At 39.6% G+C, this 23,146-nt stretch overlaps 1 protein-coding gene across 8 annotated transcripts in view; it reads right to left on the reverse strand.

The window, feature by feature from the left end:
• LOC109428492 (guanine nucleotide-releasing factor 2) overlaps positions 1-23,146 on the reverse strand; it is a 337,898-nt gene that overhangs the window by 26,822 nt on the left and 287,930 nt on the right. For 5 of the 8 annotated variants that reach the window (XM_029855778.2, XM_062844351.1, XM_062844353.1 and 2 more), the window contains 3 exons: positions 17,147-17,170; positions 15,910-16,144; positions 4,718-5,531 (listed from right to left, as the gene is read on the reverse strand). In XM_029855778.2, coding sequence (XP_029711638.1) covers positions 4,718-5,531; positions 15,910-16,144; positions 17,147-17,170 — 1,073 coding nt within the window. The remainder of the gene's footprint in view (positions 1-4,717; positions 5,532-15,909; positions 16,145-17,146; positions 17,171-23,146) is intronic. The other 3 variants (XM_062844352.1, XM_062844354.1, XM_062844356.1) reach the window with 2 other exon arrangements.

A 23,146-nucleotide genomic window follows, 5' to 3' on the forward strand; every position in this document is an offset into this window, starting at 1 on the left:
AATTTGTCGGCTTGTCGGAGTATGCTGATATTTCTTCAGCAATCCTGCTCTTGTTCCTCTAGCATTGTTATCCAGATTTCCTCTGGATTGAACTCGAATAATGATCCGGTTGAATCTGTAACTTCTTCATGGAACCACAAGCCAAGGTGTCGACCAAGGGGAATGACATATCCATAGCAAAGCAAGTATCATTCCCCCTGGTGTCTACAAACAGCAACTTCAGCGAATCCTCCCTGTACACCAAGTCATTGGCAGATGCCGAGTTCTACTACTCACTTGAGGACGAAGGCGACCTTAGTCTAGTAATAGACCAAAATGAGGATTTCAGTTTTAACGAGTTCAACTGGGCCCTCAGCCATGGCACTGGAAAGGCTGCGGGTCCTGACGAAATTGGGTATCCTAACTACCCCAGTAAACACCAACTTAACGGCTAGTTGGCTCTGCTGGACACAATGAACCTGGCATGGCACACTGGAACTATACCTGATGAGTGGAGAGAAGGGATGGCTAATCTTTCCCTAAAGGGGTAAAGAACAAGACCCTGACGAAGGGTTATAGATTAACAACCTTGCTCAGTTACATGGGGAAAACACTCGAGCGGATGGTTAACCGTCACACCCTAGAACCTCAATACTTTAGAATCTGCTCAAGACTTCTCCGGTAGCTTCTCTACTGACGGCATTCGGAAGCACAGAAAAAAAATTTCATGTAAAATTCAGCGAGAAATTATGCACATAAAGGGAATGCTAGAGTTAGTGCATATTTACATAAGATATCATGTAAAATTACGTTACAATCGTGTTAATTTCCGCTAATAGTTACGTAACCAGTTGGAGTCCATGATGGTTTACGCGATGGTTGGCGGAAATTTACAACATGGTAATGTAATTTTACAACATATCTCATGTAAAAATGCAATAACTCTAGCATTCCCTTTATGTGCATGATTCCTCGCTGAATTTTACATGAAATCTTTTTTCTGTGAGGTTACCAGTGCACTGGCACATCTCGTAATCGAGGACCTGCCTACCTAGGCTGCGTGGGCCCTGGAAAGGCCCGACAAACCTCCCTTTGTTAGCAACTAGGCCTCGTCTATGGCAACGGGCATGAGATGCGGACGTCCCAAGAATCGACTGGCGTGTGAGGGAAACATGCGGGGCTGGTGCCATCCCTGAAGAGGCAAAAGATAAACCATGATAGAAATCGCGGATAGAACAGTGTAAGAAAGCTCTGAGTACCTGCTAGAAAAGTTCTGAAATGAACTCGTGAGAAGCTTCTTCCAATTCCAATTCCGGGAAAACTTCTGGAAAGGTTACTGCAGAATTACTGGTTGACAACATCAAGTTAAATCCTAGGAGAATACTTAAATCCCCAGGGAAACTCTTGAAAAATCCCAAGAAAACCTCTGAAAAAAAAACCCTGAAAGAGAATTCTAGTGAAATTCCGGAAAACCCCTGGAAATAAGTCAATGAAGGTTCCTGTAGAAATCCTGGAAACTCCCAGTAGTTAAATCTGAGGAGGAATTCAGGCTGAAATTCCGGGAGAATACCTTTTTTTTTCAAAAATCCCACGAAAATATATTAAAAGGAAAACCTCAAAAAAAATTGTCAGGTTTCAGAAAAAATCTGAGAACTCCCGGGAGAACACCTTGCAGGGTCTCTACTACCTGGAAAAACCTGGAACACCGTGAAACCTCAGGAAATTTTATTTAACAGGGGAAAACCTGGAATATTCAGCGAAAGTTTACTTCGAAAGAAAAATAAAAACTATTGGGTGGTATGAATTACAGTACAGTACAGTAAACATTACTGCTTCTAGATTTGCTCAGAAGAAGAGTCCACAGTGTTTGCTTCATTGTCGATATGAAGCTGGTAGTTGAAATTAATCTACGAAAAACGTTCTTAGGGGCTGTTCATAAACCACGTAGACCAAATTTTGGCCATCTCCGACCTCCCCCCTCGTAGACTTTCGTCCATACAAAAGTTTTGAAATTTGTATGGATCGTAGGCTTTGGCCAGAGCAACCCCCCCCCCCTCCCCCCAAAAAGTCTACGTGGTTTATGAGTGGTCCCTTTCCGTCTTCAGAAATACCTCTTGAATTTCTCGAACGATTCCTTCCGTATTTTCCATGCCATTGTTCATGGTATTTTTTTTGTATTCCTTCCGAAGATTCCTCCGGGTCCCTATTGGCATTTTTCCAAGACTTGAATTCCTGTATTTTTGCCAATTTTCTGCTGAAGCTTTTCACGGGGACCCCACAAAAAAAATCCAGTGGTTTTTTCTGTACATATTGCTTCCAGAGTCCCCCGTGTCGTGGGATTTTCGTCAAGTTCCTCTTGCATTTTGCCTAATGAATATTTCGCGGGGTTTCTTGCATGATTGTTTCCGAGATCTTCACAAGAGTTTCTGTCAACATGTATTGCAGGTTTTTTCACAGAATTTCTTCTTAAATTTATCTCGGGATTCCTCCCGATTCCTTTAAGTATTTCTCATGAGACTTCTCCAGTAGATCTTCCTGATATTTGTTCCAGAGTTGCCGCTGGAGTTATTTATGGGGTTTCTACCAGAGCTCCCATAAGGATTTCTTAAGGGGTTTTTCACGAATATCCTGCGGGAGCTCTTGCCGGGATTTCACCGACAATTTCTTCAAGAAATTTCAATGAGCTTTCTTCAAAGTTTCGTCCTGGATTTCTACAGGAGTTGCAGCTGGAATACTTCTTAAAATTTCTAACGGCATTTTTTTTAAGTTTCACCGGAAATTTCTCTCGGAGTTTGTCCCGATACTTCTTCCAGAAGATTCCTTCCGGCATTGGTCCTGGGATGTCTCTCAGAGTTTTTTTTCTGAATTTATCCTAGACTATCTCGTAGGTTTTTTTGTGAGTGCCTTTTGGGGTTTCTCATGGAGTTCTTCCCGTGATTTTCTTCAAAGCTATTTCTAGGTTTTTCCTCGTATTATTCTCAGGGATTTTTTCGAATTCTTTACCGAAAATCGTTCCAAAGTTCTGGATGCTCATTTTTGAGATTTCTTTAATAGTTGCTCCAGGACTTCTAAGTTTTTCTAGGTGTTTTTTTTTTCGGAATGTCCCCTGGGATAACTTACTAATTTCCTTGTGAGAAATTTCCGGAGAAATATCGGAAGGAATCCAGGTGAAATCTTGCGAGAAACCCCTCATAGATGTATTGGAAAATCTCGAGCTTTAGGGTAGTTTGAAATGAATCCTGAGGAAAACTGTGACATCTCGGAAAAAAATCTGGGAGTAGTCCCGACAGGAAATATTAAAGAAATTCAAGCAGGAACCCTAAAAACCTCCAAGAGAAATCCTTGGGGAAATTTCGGGCGAAATCCCGCGAAGATATGCAAGAATAACATCGGAAAACACTTTAGAAGAAATTCATGAAAAAACTTCTGCAAGAACCTCGCAAAAATCCTGAGAGAAACTGTTGGAAAACTATACTGGAAAACCACTCCGGGAGGAATCCAGCGAGCAACTTGATAAACCTCTAAAAAAACCCCTAAGCAGAGACCCCGTGAAAAACTCTTTTTATAGACTTAAGCCTGGAACACATAGCGACCGTTCCGTCAAGGTTTGCGTTTTTTTGACAGTTTTCCCATGGGAAATGTGTCTAACTACTGTCACGCACACGCAAATGTATGCATTGTGTGGGGCACTGCTTATAATTTTCATTCTTTGAAATATTAAACAAAATAAGGAGATCGGAAAACGCGGGCAGTCTATCGTGGCTTTCAAATTCTTTAGAAGTTTTGTGATAAGAAGCCAAGATTTTGATCATGCATTATGAAATCATAAGAACATTTTAGGAATTAAGATAGCTCTTGAGATGAAACCTATGGATTACGCGAGCCGTTTTTGCCTCCTTGGAGGAATTGCGGGAAAAATCGTAGAAGGAATCCTTGGAATTCCACTATAAATTCCGGAGACAATCTTACTAGGAACTCCGGAAAGAATTCTAAGAGGAATTGCAGAAACAATTATTTACGTAGTTCCTAGAGAAATCCTTGGATGAATTTATCCTGCCAGAATCATCAGCTTCCAAATGGGGTACACGTCACAGACAGTATATTTCCAGACTTTTATTCATCTGGATGAATCATAACTTCAACACGAAACCGCAAACCAGGTAGGTATAACTCATATTCCGAAGTAGTAAAGACACATGATCGAAAACTTTAGGAATTTAGTATTCATACCAACTAACAGCGTAGTGAACACTGTGATGTGAGACTTACATCAGAGTAAGCACACTAAAAAAAAGTAATGAAGCTATTCTCAATTCATACAAGATAGCCCAAATATACCAACACCATACAACGACTGTAATGTAGCCGGTTCAACAACACCGCATACTGTTCGAATTGTATCCCAAATGGGTGGTTGAGCACGTCTTATGGTTATCGTTTATGCGGGTACGAAAAATTATTCCGTCTCCGTAAAGCGTTAGGTATACGCTATTGAACCCTTTGTATTCAACCGAACTTGAAACTTCATATTTCCCTAGCAACATGTTGGTTTCATTACTGTTTTGATGACCAAAGCTGTTCCAAAACCCTAATAAAACCAAAAATGTTACTAGAAACTCAACACTAAGCAAAGCGTTAGTCAGCAGATAGTCCCATCACACACAAAAAACACCAAACCTAAAAGATTAGTGGAAGCCGAACCCCGCAGAAAACACACAGAAATTACTATTCTAAGCACCTTGTTATTGCGCCGCAGAACCACTTCGACCTCCTCGTCGTCATCGGCTTCTGGGCCGCCGTCCTTCTTCCTCGCGCGGGAAACATCCGAAGGGCTGCTGTTATTATTGCTGTTGTTGTTGTTGACTAGATTACTACTATTACTAGAGCTACTGAGATTCGCGGCGCTGCCCGTCGACGTCGTAGTCGTGTCGCACAGGTGCAGGTAATCCTCGTCGGATGCGACCGTTGGTGGCTTACCTCCTCCGCATCCAATGTTATTGCTAGCTAACTTGCTATTATGGCTGTTACTACTGTTACTGTTATGGAAATGGTTGTTGTTGTTATACTGCTGGGTTGGGTTCGTCGAGGAAGCATTCAGGGGGGAATTCGGGTGGGTAGGGGTGGTGGTAGAAGTGGGAGTAGTGCTACGGTTAGATGGCCCGTGAGGATCGTCCCCGGACACGGGCGATACCTTTATTTTGGCGGCCACGGGCGTTGATTCGGCTGCGGCGCCGCCGGATATCAGCGTCAGCGAGTGGTTCTTTGGCGGGGGCGTCGGTAGCAGGGTACCGACCGAGGACGACGATGGCGAGGGTGAGGAACAGCTGTTCAGGTGCTGCGAGTGGGACGATGGCGAGGGAGACGATGGCTGGTGGTGGGGCGGGTCGGTGCTTCCGCCGAATACCTTGGGACTAGCTGGCGGCGTTGAGGTGATGCTCGGGGTCTTGCTGTTGATGCGCTGCCGTTTCGGGGGCAGAGCCGGCGGTTTCACGTTGAGGCCGGGAGAGCTCGGCGGCGATATGGGAGGGGCCGCGTTCCGCGACGGAGAGAGACTGTGGAGAGAAATGGTGCTGTATTAGCTTGCTGACTATGCATAAAAACGAGATTAGGACCACAGAAATTGAATGTAGCTGGAAATATTTGTATTTGAGACTTTACTGACAACCTAGAACATCCTGAACACTATGAAGTATGGAGAAACGACATACCAGTTGTTCTAAAAGCTGAATTTTGAAATGGGTTACCCGGAGTTATTAGGGGTCTCCAGTTAGCCTAGTGGTTAAGGCTATGGATCGCCAATCCGGAGACGACGGGTTCTATTCTCGTTCCGGTCGGGAAAACTTTCTCGACTCCCTGGGCATACCCGAGCAGGGAATGAGAACAAACCTATAACAAATTAATAACCCATTTTGTTATTGATAACAAAATGAAATCAAAATAAGTTTTCGTTCGAAATTGTTTTTATTTAATATCAAATTGAGATATCATTTTGTTATCATTTCAAAAACTTAATGATAACACAATTTGATTTCAAAAATCCAAAATAGGGTTAATATGCTTTATTAACATTAATTATATTCACAAAATATTTGTTAAATCTACCTGAGTATTGTACTTACATATTGACACCAAATTTAAAATTTGTTGATTCTGGGTAATGGTCATGCTATTGATTTAATTTGGCTTGAACTTCAATAAGTCTTTTTAGGGTGACTGGTTTTGATCGGCAGGATTGTTCTCTTCGTTATGAGGGTTTTTTTATCGGTCAAATTGCCTGAAACTTGGTCGTATAGCTTAGCTTGGTTGGGAAAGATTTGAGGCCAACGTTGAATTCAACAGGTTTCAAAAAGCCTTCCATGACGAAGAAAACAAAACTGCCCAGAATACAAAAATTCCCCTATATCAGTTATTTCAATCTAAACATACCTATTGTCAAATATTTTGAAATTTGAACTACAACTACAGGGTGATTATTCCTCCAATTCTATATTTTAAAACTGCACCATTCGCACTTTCGTAAGGAAATAACGAGAGTTCCACAGTACTCAAAATTTTCTCACACTCTAGGTCATTTGGCATAATAGTCGTTTGGCATTATGGCCGATTGGCATAATGTTCATTTGGCATAATTCTAAATTAAAGTCAAATTAAGTTGGATATGGGTAACCGAAGTAATTCACGATCATTCTACTGTCGAAGGACACATATTTTACCTTTATAAAGTTTTCTCGCGTGAAAAGGGATTCATTGTAGTTCCGTACCAAAATGATGAATCCGGTGATGTTTGATACAGTTTTTAAAATAAAACATATATTTATCATAGGGTAGAAGCTTCAGTTTTGGCCAGCCCGGAGTTTTGGCCATAGTGCGGTATTCAGCCTATTACGATCTAAATCGCCATAAATTTATTTTTTACAAGTAGATTCTAATATAATATGATGATTACAGCTGTGAAAACCATACATTTTGATTGAAAACTGGAAGAAATAAATTATTTTCCTTAAAAAATCAGCTCCCATATATCTATTTTGGCCAGGGTGCTTCTAATTTGGCCACTCCCATAAGAAATACACGTGATTGGCGAAAATAGAAACCAAAGCTGAGAATATGGCCAAAACTGCGGCAATGCTTCTATTTTGGCCAGTGTCACTTTTAATACAAAAATCATGTATTATCTGGATTTCTGCATTTTTCTAATAAAGTATAGATCGAAACCTTTCATTTGACACATTGGTAGTTTTCATTGGATTATTTGTTATTTTTATAAAAATGATTTACCTTAAACTGGCCAAAACCGGTGCCCGCACCCTACATGAAAATGGTGAATGCCATTTCACTTATTCTTACGCCAAATGGCCATTTTGCCAAACGACTATTATGCCAGATTATGCCATTTGACCATTATGCCAAACGACATTATGCCAAACCCGATAGAGTTAATGTAGTTAATTTTTTTTCCCAGTCGGATACCTTATTTTTAATATGTCATCTTTTTCCCCGGGTAACGAGGGAAAGAGCTAAGAAGCCGAATGCGACTCAATTCGTTGCTCGATGTCATTCAATTTGTTTTACTGCAGTGCATATAATCAGAAGGAAAAGCTGAAATATAATTAGGTAGGGTGGGGCGGGGCAAGATGGGTCACCTAAGGACGAATCATCATAACTTTGTAAATACAAATCGTATTGGTTTGTATTCGTCCTCTACTCTTCAATACACTAGTTAGCTATGCTAAAAGTCGATAAAAAGTTCATTAAATACAAAATATGATGTTAAACAAGCAGTTTCGAAAAGAGACCGATTTTGCGCTGTGAAAAAAGTGCGGGGCAAGATGGGTCACCTTTTAAATAATTTACTTTTTCTCAACGAAAAACGGCAATATATAAGATTTGTTCCGTGTTCACATATGCTCCATATCCATACTGAGTAAACAAGAGCTACTAGTAAAGATTTTATAATTTTTTTTTTGAAAATAAAAAACTTTACGATTTGAGTGGTCCTAAGACGACTTGAAAATCGATGTTTTCACTAAAAAATTATCATAATTTTATGTTATAATTTTAGGCGTTCATTCCGCTTGATTGAAGTTAGTAATGAGATAGTCTTGTAATAAAAAGTAAATAACTTTTAAATGATCCAAGAATACGCTCAAAATTGAAGGTGACCCATCTTGCCCCGCGGAGGTTTATATGGAGCATATATGGGATGTACCGCATAAGAAAAATGGCTAAAAACCATTTATTTTTTTATTACCAATGAGAGTGGATAATTTTTCAATCAATATCCCAAACTTTTGTATATTTATGCTGGTCACCTAGCAAAATTATTAACATAATCAAAACATGAGTAATTCGCTCGAAAATGGCACTGACCCATCTTGCCCCGCGACCCATCTTGCCCCACCCCACCCTATACAAAAATATTACGTGCAGTTGTCCTTTGACTCCAATTTTACTTTTCTTAGTCACTTCAATGTCCATCATTAATCTTTTAATTGAATCATGGTATAGTTATGCTGCATATCTATGAGGATATCTTATCCGATTTCCATACATTTTTTCTTCGTATAGGCTTCAAGTTAGAAATGGCTTGACTGTTGATGAAATGTTAATAGGGGGATTCACTAAACAGATTAATTTGCTGCGTAAGCCATGATTTTCTGCTTATTTGAAATGTTTCATGATTTTGCGAATGAAATAATCAAAGATTGCCTTGGTGATCGTGACGTTTAATCAGTTTAATCAGTTTACACTGTTTAGTGAATCCCCTTAATGTTACAATCGATAATACTACGCCATCAATAGGGGCCATAATCTGATGATATCGTATCAAACAAAACAAGTTTTCAATCACGAGATTCTTCTGAATTTAAAATAAAATCTCATTTAAGGACAGACTTCTTAGAATCCCAAAATGGCCGTCACAATGGTCGACTTTGCCACCTACTCAATATTTTGAAAGCACAAATCTCTTCCTAAACAAAACCAGCGCACCTGAGCTTCTCATTTCAAGCTTATTACAAGTGAGCAAGAACAGAATAATAAAATGTACTGTTGTTTGAAGCTTGCTTCTTGAGATTTGTGCGTCTGAAGTTTTGATGTAGTTGTACTAAATACTAAATTTGTTATTAATTTTTAGTTATTACCCTATAGATTTGATAACTCCCTGAGAACTGCGTATGATATCAAGCCGTAAAATGTGGATAACAAAATGAGATATCAATATGTTATCAATGAGAACTCATTCTGTCTTCAATTAGATATTCCAGTACAATATTTTGTTATCATTTTTGTTATGTTAACACTTAAGTCATACAAAATGAAAACTAACTTTGTTATCAAAATTCGTGATATCTAAATAACTCAATTTGTTTTCAATTAGTTCTCATTCCCTGCTCGGGTAGTGTACCATTGTAGGTACTTGTCACACAATGTTACAAATTCATGCAATGGCAGGCAAAGAAAGTCCTTCAATTAATAACTGTGGAATTGCTCCAAGAACACTAAGTTGACGAGAGGCAGACTAAGTTCCAATGCGAACGCCGAGCCATAAAGAAGAAGAAGTACCCGGAGTTATTCCGGAATCAAAATGGGTCTTTGGAATTGGCCATATTTATTGGAAAAACTGAATTTTGGATATGAGAACAGTTTAGTTTTTAGACCTAAGTGGACTAGAAAGTTGGAAATATATGACTGAAAGTCCATCCCGGTCACTAAGTGACTTGGAACCAGTTTTACGGATGTTCCGGGGAACCGGTTCGGGGGTTATTTTTGAATATGATTCAATAACATCATGCGACACCTCAAACTTCGTTATTTTTCAAGATACACCATTCTGAGTTGTTTTCGTGTAATGGGAAATACTTCTGGCCATTTTGGAACCGATATTCGAATTTCACGGAAATCCGTTCCGGGGTCCATTTTTCGAAGATGAATAAATACCATCATGCGACATATCAAACTTCACGATTTTGAAAGTTATTGCCTATCATCACTATTATTGGTCACTTAGAATACCTTTGGCCATTTTAGAATCGGTTTACCGATTTTCCGAAATGAAGTTCTAAAGCCAAGTTTTGAAAATGGTTCAATACTGTCATGCGGTATGTCAAATGTCGGATTTCTCTTGTGATTCCTACTATGATACCTCCCGGATTTGTCTAAAGATTTCTAGAATTCTATTTCTTCAGGAATTCTTGATGAGATCATTCCTCCATGAAATCCTCAATGAAATCTTCTAGGGATTCCTCGTGGAATTACTGCTGGCCCTTCCAGGCATTCTTGCTAGATTCTTCCGGGCAATCTTTATGGGATTCCTCCAGAAATTTCTCCTGCGATTCCTTCAGGGGCTCCTTCTGGATTTCTTCAGAATACCTCCTACGATTCCTCCGGACAGTATTGATGGGGTTTCACTAGAGATTGTCTATCTCCTGAAATTCTTTTTGGATTCCTTTAGCTGCAATTCCTGGTGGCAAGCCAAGAGGAGTTCATGGAGGAATTTCATGAGAAATTTCTAGAGTAATCCATGGATAAAATCTCTGGAGGAATTCCTGGATCAGTCTTTAGAACAATCACTGGAAGAATTACAAAAGGCATTTTTGGAAGTATCGCTTGCGGAAGCCCCTGGATGAAGATCAGGAGGAGTTCCTGGAGGAATCTCATGAGCAATTTTCGGAAATATCCCAGGACAACATTTCTGAATCATCCCAGCAAGAGTTTTTGAAGGAATGCCAGGAGATATTCTTAGGAAGAATTCCGGGAAAAGAAATACAGGAACTTCTTGAGAAATCTTGTCAGGAATGCCTGGAGGAAGCCAAAGAAAAAATATCTGGAGGAATAACTTTAGAAAACACTGGGAAAACCGGTAGAGGCATTTTGAAGAAATCCACAGCAAAGGTCCTGAAGCAATCGCAGGAGGAATTTCTGAAAGAATCTCAGGAAGATTTCCCGAAAAAGCTCCAGCAAAAAAGCCAGGATAAATTCCTAAAGGAATCACTAAAATAATTCCTGGAGTTACAATAGTTAGAATGTCTGGAGGAAGAATTGCTGGACGAACCGGAAGGGGGAGTTGTTCGAGGAATCCTTGGAGGAAGGCTGGAGGAGTTTCTGCAGAAATTCTATGAGGAATTTTGGGATAACATCTCTGGAGGATTTTATGGATACATCCTTGGAGTGATTTATGGAAGAACAACCGAAGGAATTTCTGCAGAATTCCAAGAAGATTTCCTGGAAAGATCCCAGAAAAAAGCCAGGCGAAAGCTCTAGAAGGATCCACAGCAGTTTTTTTTAGCATCGCAGCTAAGATTTCTGGAGGAGTCCTAGCAAGAATAGCTGCTAAAACGCAGGAAGAACTGCTTCAGGAATTCATGCCGGCACTTTTGGAGGAAGGTAACGATGAGCTCCTGAAGGAAACACATGAGAAATTGCCTAGAAGGAATTCCTAGAGGAATCACTGGAAACACTTCTGGAATAATGTCCGGAATATTGCCGTGAATAATCCGAGCTATAAATCATGAAGAAATCCCACAAGAAATCCTTAGAAGAGCTCCTGAAGGTATTACAGCAAAAATTTCTGGAGGAGGCCTAGGAAGAAATGCTGGTAGAATGAAAGTTGTAATTGCTTGACGGATTCCAGCTGGCATTCGCGGATAAAATTTCTCAAGATGTTCCTGGAAGAATCACCGCAGGAACTTCTGGAATAATAAATGCATGGTAGATTGTCTTTAATGGTTATTGAAGAAATTTATGGAGGAATTTCTAGAGTTCCGGGAGGTTTCATAGAAGGAATTTCAATGGAAATCCTAGTAGCAATTGTTTGAAGATTCAGGAGGAAAACCTACAGTTCTCCTGGGAAGAGCCGGTAGAAGCATTCTGGAGAAATTCATGGAAGAGTTCCTGATGGAATCGCAGGAAGCATTTCTATGGGAGTATCAGAAAGGTTTCCCGAAAGTATTGCAGCAAATGAGTATGACAGGAATAATCCCTAGAAGGATTCCTGGAAGTACCACAGTTAAAATTTCTCGACGAAACCTATTAGGAATTGGTTGAGGAATTCCAGCTGGAATTCATGGAGGAAGATTAAGAGGAGTTCCTAGAGAAATACCAAGAGGAATTTCTGGAAGAACACCTTGAAGAAATCCCTGGAAGAATCACCGAAAAATCCATTAAAGATTTTCAGGAGGATTACCCAGAAGATTCCCAGTAAGAATGCTTGGAGAAATATCTAGAGGAATCTCTAGTAGAATTTCTGAAGGTACCACAGTTAGGATTTCTGTAGGAGTCCTAAAAGGAATTGATGGAAGAATCGCAAGAGGTATTGCTTGATGAATCTCGGCTGGAATTCCTGGAGGTAGGCTAAATCGAATTCCTGGAGGATTCCCTGGGTAAAATCTATCAAGGAATTCCTGAAACATTCGCCGGAGGAACTTCTGAAAGGGGTGGTTGGTAACGGAAGGGTTAACCTTCGTCAAGAATATAAAATGGTGTTATATATTCTGGGATGTTCTAGGTGTCTCAAACTGTCCTGTGGTAAGGTCCTTCACATCCACAAGAATAATTTCATGTGTTTTCGCCAATAATAATTGCTTAATCTACTGGGATCCGTGAAGCTGTAGGGATATACCAGGTCAGGCAAACTACCTTGAAGTTCAGAACTTTAAATCTACGCTCGTAACAGTAGCCATATCTGCTATATTGAGTAACATTGCATAATCAACCGCGGTTATTAGACCAATCTGAAGTCTACTTGAGTCTACTTGATATTATTATAAACCTTTGGGACGTTTAGGGTCGTTCAAACTGTTCTATAAAGAAGTTCTTCAAATCTACAAGAATAATTTTATATGTTTTCGCGACAAATAACAGCATTGCATAATCTGCAGGGATCCGTAAAGCTCTGGAAATTTCAAATGTCATTTAGATACACTATAGGGATATTCCAGGTCAACCAATCTACCTTGGAGTTCAGAACTTCAGGTCTACACTCGCAACAGTAGCCATATCTGCTATACTGAGTAACATTGCATATTCAACCGCGATTACTGGACCAATCTGAAGTTGACATTGTTATAAACCTTTGGGAGATTCAGGGTCGTCCAAACTGTTCTGTAATGAAGTTCTTCAAATCTTATTGAAAGTTATTCTTGTAACTTTATATGTTTTCGCCATAAATAATAGCATTGATAATCTGCTGGGATCGGTGAGGCTCTTGAAGTTTCAAATGTCATTTCGAAATACTATAGGGATATTCCAAGTCAGCCAAACTACCTTGGAGTTCAGAACTTCAGGTCTACACTCGCAACAGTAGCCATATCTGCTATTCTGAGTAACACGTTGCATATTCAACCGCGGTTACTGAACCAACTTGAAGTCTATAGATGTTATAGAAAAGACAATTACACCGACTTCGACCTTGCGGCCTCTACAGACTGAACAGTACAAACATTCGACAACGGACAACACATATAACACCCAGTGGCCCAGTGGAGAATTTTCCGTTTGACGAAAAGTGTTCCCCGACTGGAGCGGGAATCGAACCCACACTCCGAGGCTTACAAGACACCTAAACGACTGATGCCACTAACCGCTCGGCCACGAAGCCCACCTTTGGGACGTTAAGGGTCGTCCAAACTATCCTGCAGTTTAGCTCCTGACAGTAACAATAGTTATTCTTACAGTGAACTGTACCATTACACATCCAACTGTCATCTGTAATCCCCCTGGCATTTCATGCGTTACCCAAGATAGTTTTGAGTTATTCCAGATCAACCAAACAACTGCGTAGACGTCAAGTAGTGTTACATAATCCACTGTATTTAGCAAAGTAGTTCGGGGAACAATAAGAGTGTTTAACCATTTTTGGGATATTATGGGCCATCCTTACTGTTATAGAGCTTAGTTGATGAAAACAACCACTATAACATTAGGTGATTTCGTTTTAGATAGTAACTTTACACAACCAAATAGGATCCATGAACCTATTAGGCCTCAAGGGCCACTTCATGGTAGTTTTGTGATAAATTAGGTCATCCAATCTTTCATGGAGTACACATGGATGACCTAGGATATCCCTACTGACCTGATACTGTCTACTGAACTTTCAGGAGACTTACTGGACATGATGTAAAACAAATCGATGCTTTGTATAATGAAAAAGGTTACTGTTACACTCGTAGACTTTAAGATCTAAACTCAAGAACGATTTGGATGATCTAGGATATCCCGACTGACCAGATACTGTCTAATGAACTTTCAGAAGACTTACTAGACAGGATAGAATACAAATCGTAGCTTTGTATAATGAAAGAAGTTACTGTTACACTCGTAGACTTTAGGATCTGAACTCTAGAACAGTTTGGATGACCTAGGATATCCCGACTGATCTTATACTGTCTTTTGAACATCCAGTAAACTTACTGAATATGATAGGATATAAATTAATACTTTCTATGAAAGAAGTTACTTGTTTACCGGCAGACCTTAGGATCCAAACTCAAGAACAGTTTGGATGACCTAGGATATTCCGACTGATCTGATACTGGCTTTTGAACTTTCAGAAAACTTACTGGGCATAATAGAATACAAATCGTAGCTTTGTATAAAGAAAGAAGTTACTGTTACACACGTAGACTTTAGGATTTAAACTTATGAACGATTTGAACTAATATATCCCGACTAACCTGAACTTACTGGATATTATAGAATACAGATCGTTGCTTTGTATAATAAAAGTAGTTTCTGTTACACTCGTAGACTTTAGGACCTAAACTCATGAACGATTTGGATGAACTAGGTTATCCCAACTGACCTGATACTGTCTATTGAATTTTAAGAACATACTGGACATGATACAGTAGACGTTCGGTCGGTGCAAACGGTTAACTGCAATGCTTTTTAACTGCAAGTCCGGTAAGTGCAACCAATTTGCAGTTATCGCATCGACAAACGTCAAAATGGTGCGCCATGTAAGCCCAAATGGAAAGTCGGATCACGTTCACGGTTATTTATTGCCGTTTGACAACTTGTTGACATCTGTCAGTCGTTGCAGTTTCCGAATTTCGTTCGCTAAGTGAAACGTAAACATGTTGCAGTTATCGAACGTCTACTGTAGAATACAAATCGTTGCTTTGTATAATGAAAGTAGTTACTGTTACACTCGTAGACTTTAAGATCTAAACTCAAGATTGATTTTGACCTAGGATATCCCGACTGATCTGATACTGGCTTTTGAAATTTCAGAAGACTTACTGGACATGATAGAATACAAATTGTTGCTTTGTATAATGAAAGAAGTTACTGTTACACCCGTAGACTTTAGGATCTAACCTCGAGAACAGTTTGGATGGCCCGACTAAACTGATACTGGCTTTTGAACTTTCAGAAGACTTACTGGACATAATAGAATAAAAATCGTTGCTTTGTATAATGAAAGAAGTCACTGTTACACTCGTAGACATTAGGACCTATACTCATAAACGGTTTGTGTGAGCTAGGATATCCCGACTGATCTGATACTGGCTTTGAACCTTCAGAAGACTAACTGGACACGATAGAATACAAATTGTAGCTTTAATGAAAGAAGTTACTGTTACACTCGTAGACTTTAAGATCTTAACTCAAGAACGGTTTGGATGACCTAGGATATCCCGATTGCCCTGATACAAATCGTAGCTTTGTATAATGAAAAAAAGTTACTGTTACACTCGTAGACTCTAGGATTTAAGCTCAAGAATAGTTTGGATGACCTAGGATATTCCCATTGATCGAATACTGATTTTTGATCTTCCAGAAGACGCACTGGACATGAGAGAGAAGCAAATCGTAGCTTTGTATAATGAAAGAAGTTACTGTTACACCAGTAGAACTTAGGATCTAAACTCAAGAACAATTTGGATAACCTAGGATATCCCGGATTCGGATGTTTAGTACGCTTACCTCATGGTTTGACTATGACTGAGACTGTGACTGCTGGTCCCGCTGGTCATCGACACGGCGGACGACTGATGATGGTACTGGTGATGCTGTTGCTGCTGAAGCTGCAAACTCTGATGGCTGTGGTGGCCCTCGCCGCCGCCACCAGAGTGATGCGACAGGTTGTACGTGTGCATCGAGTGTCGCATGAACTCCTGGTTATGCGTCGCACTGCCGAATATCTCCATGTACGCCATAACTGTTTGGGCGAGAAAAACGAAAAATGGAAGAAACGAGGTGATGAGATGGAAGCGGTATTAGTTTAGGACATGTTCAAGTTCTTGACGAGATCTTAGTGAGAATGTCCCTTAAATAAGTCACGATTTTTTTGGAAGTTCAAGTTTTTGAAAATAGTGACCGTCGTGACGTAAGTAATGGACCATTCTTTCAAAGCTATAATCACTCAGACAAAATCCGAACATAAAACTTATACAATCGGAAAGATATTCCATCGGAACAGAAAGATAGGAAAGAAGGAGAAAGAGAGAGGAACAGTTTCATAGCTCTCAACTTGAAAGACACACTCACACAATGAAAGCCAAGTTCAACTGAGGGATAGAGACATGGTTGCATTTTGGTGGAAATGGTCCTAGGAGAGGATAAGTGTGGCCGAATTGTGGTTCGTTGTTCTGTTGATTTACAGTATGTATTCTGTTTCTGTACATGAATTTGTAGACAAAATGCCGTATGTGATCAGTCAACACCTTGCTTGCAAACCACCAACTAGAACGTGGACAGATCCAAACTAGTTGGGAATTCTACCAAAGCTACAAATAGAAACAACTCATAGACGAAGAAAGAGAAATATATAAAGTTCAATGGCAATGTGGTAAGTGAATGTCTGTGTTTTGCTGACAATTTCTCAGTAGTTGTGTGTTGTTGTACTCAGAATGTGTATAAAAGCGGATAGCAATTCAAACGTAAAACACAGTTTCAGAAAATCACGCTACAAATAACCAAACCAAAACTGAAAAACACAGAGCTCATCGAACAACAACACAGGTCGTCTATTGTTTATTCTCCGCAATCAGCCGCAGTAAAAAACAACAACAACATGGAACAACAACACACTGCAAGATCATTTCTTGAAACCGAACCAATAATAATAAGGGGAAAGAGACAAAGAAAGTCTCTTTCCCCCACTTTTAAACTCTTCGTCGAGCGACTGACTGATGCAGCAGCATCTGCGGACGCAACTTACCTGAATAGGCCACACTTTGAAACACTGGTGGTTTTGGTCGGAGTGTTTTTTTTATTTTGCGGGGGTGAGATCGAGGTGGTGAAATCGGGGAATGAAGAGGTAACAAACACAACAATGGAATCAAGTATTAGAAACGATGGTTTTGGCTTTTATTTGGGGTTTCTAGGAGGTTTTAAGGAGGTATTTAAAATGCTACACGGCAAGGTCGGAACGCTTTCAATGAGTGCATTCGAAGTACTTGTACAAATATATCAAGATCAAGGGATGACAAGAAGCTGTCCAGACAACAAGGAGTCGCATAACTATCGCATATATGTACGGAGGAGTTATATTTAAGTGTATGTTAAAGTCGTATAAGAATACAAATGAACTTATACTGCATTGTAATAAACGACATATCTCATTCATTCGCAGTGTGGGCAAACTCACTAAATTACGCACTACGATGATTATACGACTTCACTTAGTACTTTATCTTATTTTACCAATTAAACTCGCAGAGGTGTATGAATAAAGTCTCATAAATGTAGAGATAAACTCGTTGACATTTGATAACAATAAAACAACTGCTGTTTGACTGCGGCTGCAGTGTTAAAAAGCTACGAGAATGTGAACAGCCATCATTGTGGTTACTAATGTCGTTTTCGTTTTTGTGGTGGTGCTACACCGGTGTAGCACTTTTGCACCGAAAATGTTCGTTTTTGATTTTCGTGCTACACCGGTGCAGCACTTTTTAGCTACAAACCCTGGGGTAAGTATGAATGTCATGATAATTAATCAGCATAGGTTGCATAGGAATTTCCTCAAAAAATTGTTTTGGATTTTCCAGCTCATCCTGAGATTCGTCAAGGATTTCCATTGGGAATTGTCACACAAATCCTATGGTGAATGGGCTCCAAGAATAACTACAGGAAATGTTCAAAAACTTTTTCAAAAGATGAATGGAAGCTTCTCCAAAAATTTCTGAGAAAATTCCTCTAGGAGTTCCTTCGAAAATTTATCTAGGAATTTCTAAGAAAATTTGTCCAAAAGAAAACTTCCCAAAAATAAGTTTCGGTAAAACTATTGGAAATTCCTTTAGGAATTTCTTCGGTAACTATTGTAAATTTCCGCACTACAGATTCGGCCGATTGTCGCAAAATTGCCTCCAGCCTGTTTTGGATGACACGTGCTTGCTGCCCGGTTGCTGCGATGCGAAAGAGGACGATCGTCGGCGGCGCGGTCTCTCCTGACCGACCGGCTCGAGTCTTCGTGTCGCTGACGACCGACGACGTGCGCGTCGCGACGTCGCGAAGTCGCGATGTCTGATGCACCGCGAATATTGTTGTCGCGGTTGGGTCGCGGGGTTCGATGATGCGCGAATGCTGACGATTCGCATCTCTGCGCATAGGGTGCTAAACTGGTATGCCACAACTATTTTAAGAATTCCATCAGCAATTATTTTGGGATTTTTTTTTCGGCAAATTTTTTGGGAATTATTTTGAAAATTCTTCCGGAAATTGGTTTAAGAATTGATTCATGAATTCATGGAAATTTATTAGAACAGTGGCCTTTTTCCAATAGAATTTCTTCAAGAGTTTGCCACAAATATCTTAAGAAGTGTCTATGAAAATTACCTAAAAATTCCTTTTGTAGTTTCTTTGGGCGTTACTTAAAAAGTTTACGTGGAAATTGCTTCAGAAGATTTTCCTGGAATTCTATCAAGAGTTCCTCCGAGATTTGTTTTTAAAATAACCGCATATTTCTTCAGAAGAAGTTTTTCCGAGAATTCCTTGAGGAGCTTATTTTCTCAATTATTGCTCCATCCATTTTAGAATTACCTTTAGAATTTCCTTCTAAGCTTTACAAAAATCTTTCACGAAGTATCAATACCTTCATCAGTAACTTTTCCGGGAATTTCTCTCAGGAATTCTTCCAGAAGGAATACCATAAAAAATTTGAGAAAAGTTTTTGACGTTTTCAAATGGAGTTTATAGAAACATTGTTAAAATAAATGTTCTGATACTTTTGTTAAAACCTCCTTAAGTATTCCAGGAGAGGGGGGTGTAATCTTGAAAGATTTCTTCATGGGTACTTGCTCAAAATTACTGAGATTAATTCGTGATCAAAGTTTGGATGGAGTCATATAGAATTCATATTACCTGGACAATTGGGTCCTAGAATTAAAAATTATTGGCCGGTTTTATTTGAAATGAATTTCTGAAGGTACTTCCGGAACAATTGGGTTCTTTAGGGGTATCTAGATTATTTCATAATCGGAATCTCCGTCCAAACATTAGTCGAAATCCAAAATTTCATAATTTTTGGTGGCCGGGAAGTAGTTTTAAAACGCGTTTAAAGTTTGTATGGAGAATTTTTTTTGTTCGGGGCGAACTGTCATTTTATCGATTGAACTGTCATTCTATCCACGGAAATAAAACTGTTTTGGTTATTTCACTATCAAAACAATGGAATTGGAAGGCAATAAAATCACGTTGTACTCAGAAAAATGAGCTATTTCGATTAGGCTATAGAAAATAGCAATATTTTATTCATTAAACAACCCAATTCCTGAACAAACTTCCGTAAGGATTCCTGGATTTCCTGGAGCAACTTCCAGAAGCATTCCCGGGGAAACTTTCGGCAAAATTTTCGCAGGAGCTCCCGGGAGAATCTTCGTCATGGGGGGTTTTTTAAAACCTCTTGGTCTCAAAGTTGGTCTCAAAGTTGGCCTCAAATCCTTCCCAACCAAGCTGAATTCGACCCACAAAAACCCCCTATGACGAAGAGAACAAACCTGCCGATAATACCCTTCGTCACCCTATTCTCCAATAAAGTGGAACAATTTCAGGTAAAAAAATCTTCCAGAAGAATTCACTTAAGATTTTCCTGAAGAATTCACAGAGTAATTTTCTGTAGTCAGTTCGGAATTAGACTTTTGAAAAAAAAAAAAAAGGAGAAGTATTCAGATGAAGTTCCCAGAGTAGCTTTAGGTACATATCCCGGAGTAATTTCCAGATGAATTTTCGAAGGAACTTCCGCGAGAATTTCTCTGGGAACTTCTAGAACAATTCCAGAGGATCTTGTGCAAGAGCTCTCGGAGGAACTTTCAAAAGAAATAGCAGAATAATTTCTTGGAAAATTTCCGGAAGAATGTCTGAAACAATTCCTGGGAAAATTCCCGGTTGACATTTTTAAAGAATTTAAAGATTTTCTGGCGGAAATTTCGGATGAATTTCTGAAGTTACTTCTGGGGTACAATTTCCGGAGGAGCTTCTGGAAGAATCTCCGGAAGAACTCAAGTAAGTACTTCTGGTAGTACTCTTGAATGAAATGGAGCAGTTCTGAAGAAGAAACTACCAGAAAAATTGGCTCAAAAATTAGAGTTGGCGGAAGAACTTCACAAAAAACATTAGGAAGAGTTTCTAGATGAAATTTCCGGAAAAGCTTCCAGAAGAATGCTCGAAATAACTTCCATAGTCTTGTGCAAAAGTTCTCGGAGTAACTTAAGAAAATAGTAATGAAAAATTTCCTGGTAAACTTCCGAAACATTGTTTTTGAAGAAATTCCTGGAGAAGCTTTCAGAAAAATGCTCTAAGGCACTTTCACAATAATTCTTCTAAGAACTTCCACAATAATTTCCAAAGGATCTTGGGCAAGTGTTCTTTCGAAAAAAAATCCTGGAAAACTTCCGGAACATTTCCTGAAGAAATTTCTGGGAAAATCCGGGAATGGCGTTTAAAAAAATGAGATACTGGAGGAACTGCCGGAAGAATTCCGGCAGGAAATTTCGGATGAATTCCTTAAGGTACTTCCTGAATAATTTCTGGAGGAACCTTCGTGACAATCCCCAGAGAATCTCCCATGAGGATTTCCAGAGAAACTTCGGGAAGATTTCCCGGAGGAACATCCAGAAGAATTCCTGGAGGAACTTTAGGTACAAATCCTGAAGAAACTTCTGAAAGGATATCATGAGGAACTTCCGGAAGAACTCACAGAAGAACTTCTGGAATATTTCCGGAGTAACTCTTGGAAGAATTCCTAGAGGAAATTCCAAAAACACTCTTGGAAGAGCATCCGGAAAAATCTTAGAGTACCATTCGAAGAAATTCCTAGAGATACTGTTAGACTAATTTTCGGAAGAATTCTCATAGAAACTTTCGAAAGAATAGCTGGAATATTTTCCGAAGGAGTTTCTGGAAGAGATTACATAGGATTTTCTACAAAAGTCAACTATGAAATTTCTAGCAGAACAGGTACGTCTAGAAGAATTCCCGAAGCAAATTTCGGAAGAATTCTGCTGTAATTTCTTGAAGAATTTCAAGGAGAACTTCCATTGATGTATTCCCGAAATGCAGTGAAGTATTCCCGGAGGAATTCCCAGTGGAACTGCTAAAGGACTTCCTACGTAATTCCTAAATTCTTGAAGGTCAAAAATCAGAAAGAATTCGTTGGAAGTCCTGGAGTCCTGCAGTGAAACACCTGAATAAATTCTCAGCTAAATCAATAGAGGTATTCTCAGTGGAACTCTTGAATAAATTCCCAGTGGAACTCCTACAGATATTCCTAGGGGAACTTCTGGAGAAATTGATAGTTAAACTCTTAGAGGAATTCCCAGAGAAGCTTCTGGAGCAATTTCCGAATGAATTCTAAGAGGAATTCCCGTGGAGCTCCTAGATCAATTGCCGGAGGAACTTCTAAAGGATTTCCCAGAGCATCTCCTAGACGGATTCCCGACTTGTGGAGATTACCTAAACATTTACTTCTTGTAATCGCTTGCATTTTCTTGAATCTCGTGAATACTATCACACAAGAAACTATTAGTTTTCTCCGAAATCCCTAGATTTTTCCGTAACTATCTTCAGAAATCCTCGGTATCTTCGTGATTTTGATTTGTTTTAAAGGACAAATTCTTCAAATTTCAAAACAGTTAAAATAAAAGTTTCTGAAGAAGTTCAGAAAAAAATGGGAACAAAGTTTTGAAATGGTGATAGTAGTGGTCATAGTGATTCCATAAAACATATAGATGGACTTTCCTGGGAATTCATCCAGTAATGCCTCGAAGAATTTTCTCAGAGATTACTTCGGAAATGTTTCCAGGAATTTCCAGGAATGCCTTAGAGATTCTTCCTGATACATATGCCTCTAGAGATTCCTCCAACAATGCCTCCAAAAATAATCCCAAGAGGATACTCTTAAGGAACTACCTCCAGGAATTAACGCTCCTCCAGGTATTCCTCCAGAAATGCCCCAGAAACTCCTACAAGCATGACCTCAGGAATTCTTACAGCGATTTTGAAATGATTGCCCAGGGATTCATTCTAGAATGACCTCAGGATTACTCCCAGAGATTCTTCCAGGAATGGCTCCTGGGGTCCAGCAACGCCTGTGGGGATTCTTTTAGAAAACGTTTTCAGTAATTCTTCCAGAAATGCCGCCAGGGATTGCTTCATGCCTTGAGAGATTCTTCCAGAAATGCCGTCAGGGATTTATTCAGGAATACCTCTAGGGATCCCTCCTAGAATATCACCGGAGATTTCTGTAGAGGCGCCGCTTGCAATGCCCTAAGGAATTCTCTCGAAAATGCCTCAAAATATTCCTGGAGAAATGCACCCAAAGGTTTCGCTATGAGTGCTTCTAGAATTTTCTACGAATGCCTCCAGGGATGTTATCAAAATTCTATCCAGAGATTCCTCCTACAATACCTCCAGGGATTCCTATAGAAATGCCTCCAGGGATGCTTCCAGGAATGTCTCCAGGATTTTCTCCTGTATCCTCTGAATCCTCCAGCGCTTTTCCTAGGAATGCATCCAGGAATTTCTCCAGGTATACCAGGATTTTCTAGGAATGCTTCTGAAGGTTATCCCAGGATTGCCCCCAGAGATCCCTCAGGAATTCTCCCAGGGATTCCACCAAGAATATTTCCATATATTCCTCTAGGTGCCTGCCTACAGGTATTTCCTTCAGGAATGTTTCCATGGACTCCTCGAGAAATGATTCCAGAGCCTTTCAATAGTACAT

Source organism: Aedes albopictus, chromosome 1, assembly GCF_035046485.1.
Source record: "Aedes albopictus strain Foshan chromosome 1, AalbF5, whole genome shotgun sequence".
Taxonomy (NCBI): Eukaryota; Metazoa; Arthropoda; class Insecta; order Diptera; family Culicidae; genus Aedes; species Aedes albopictus.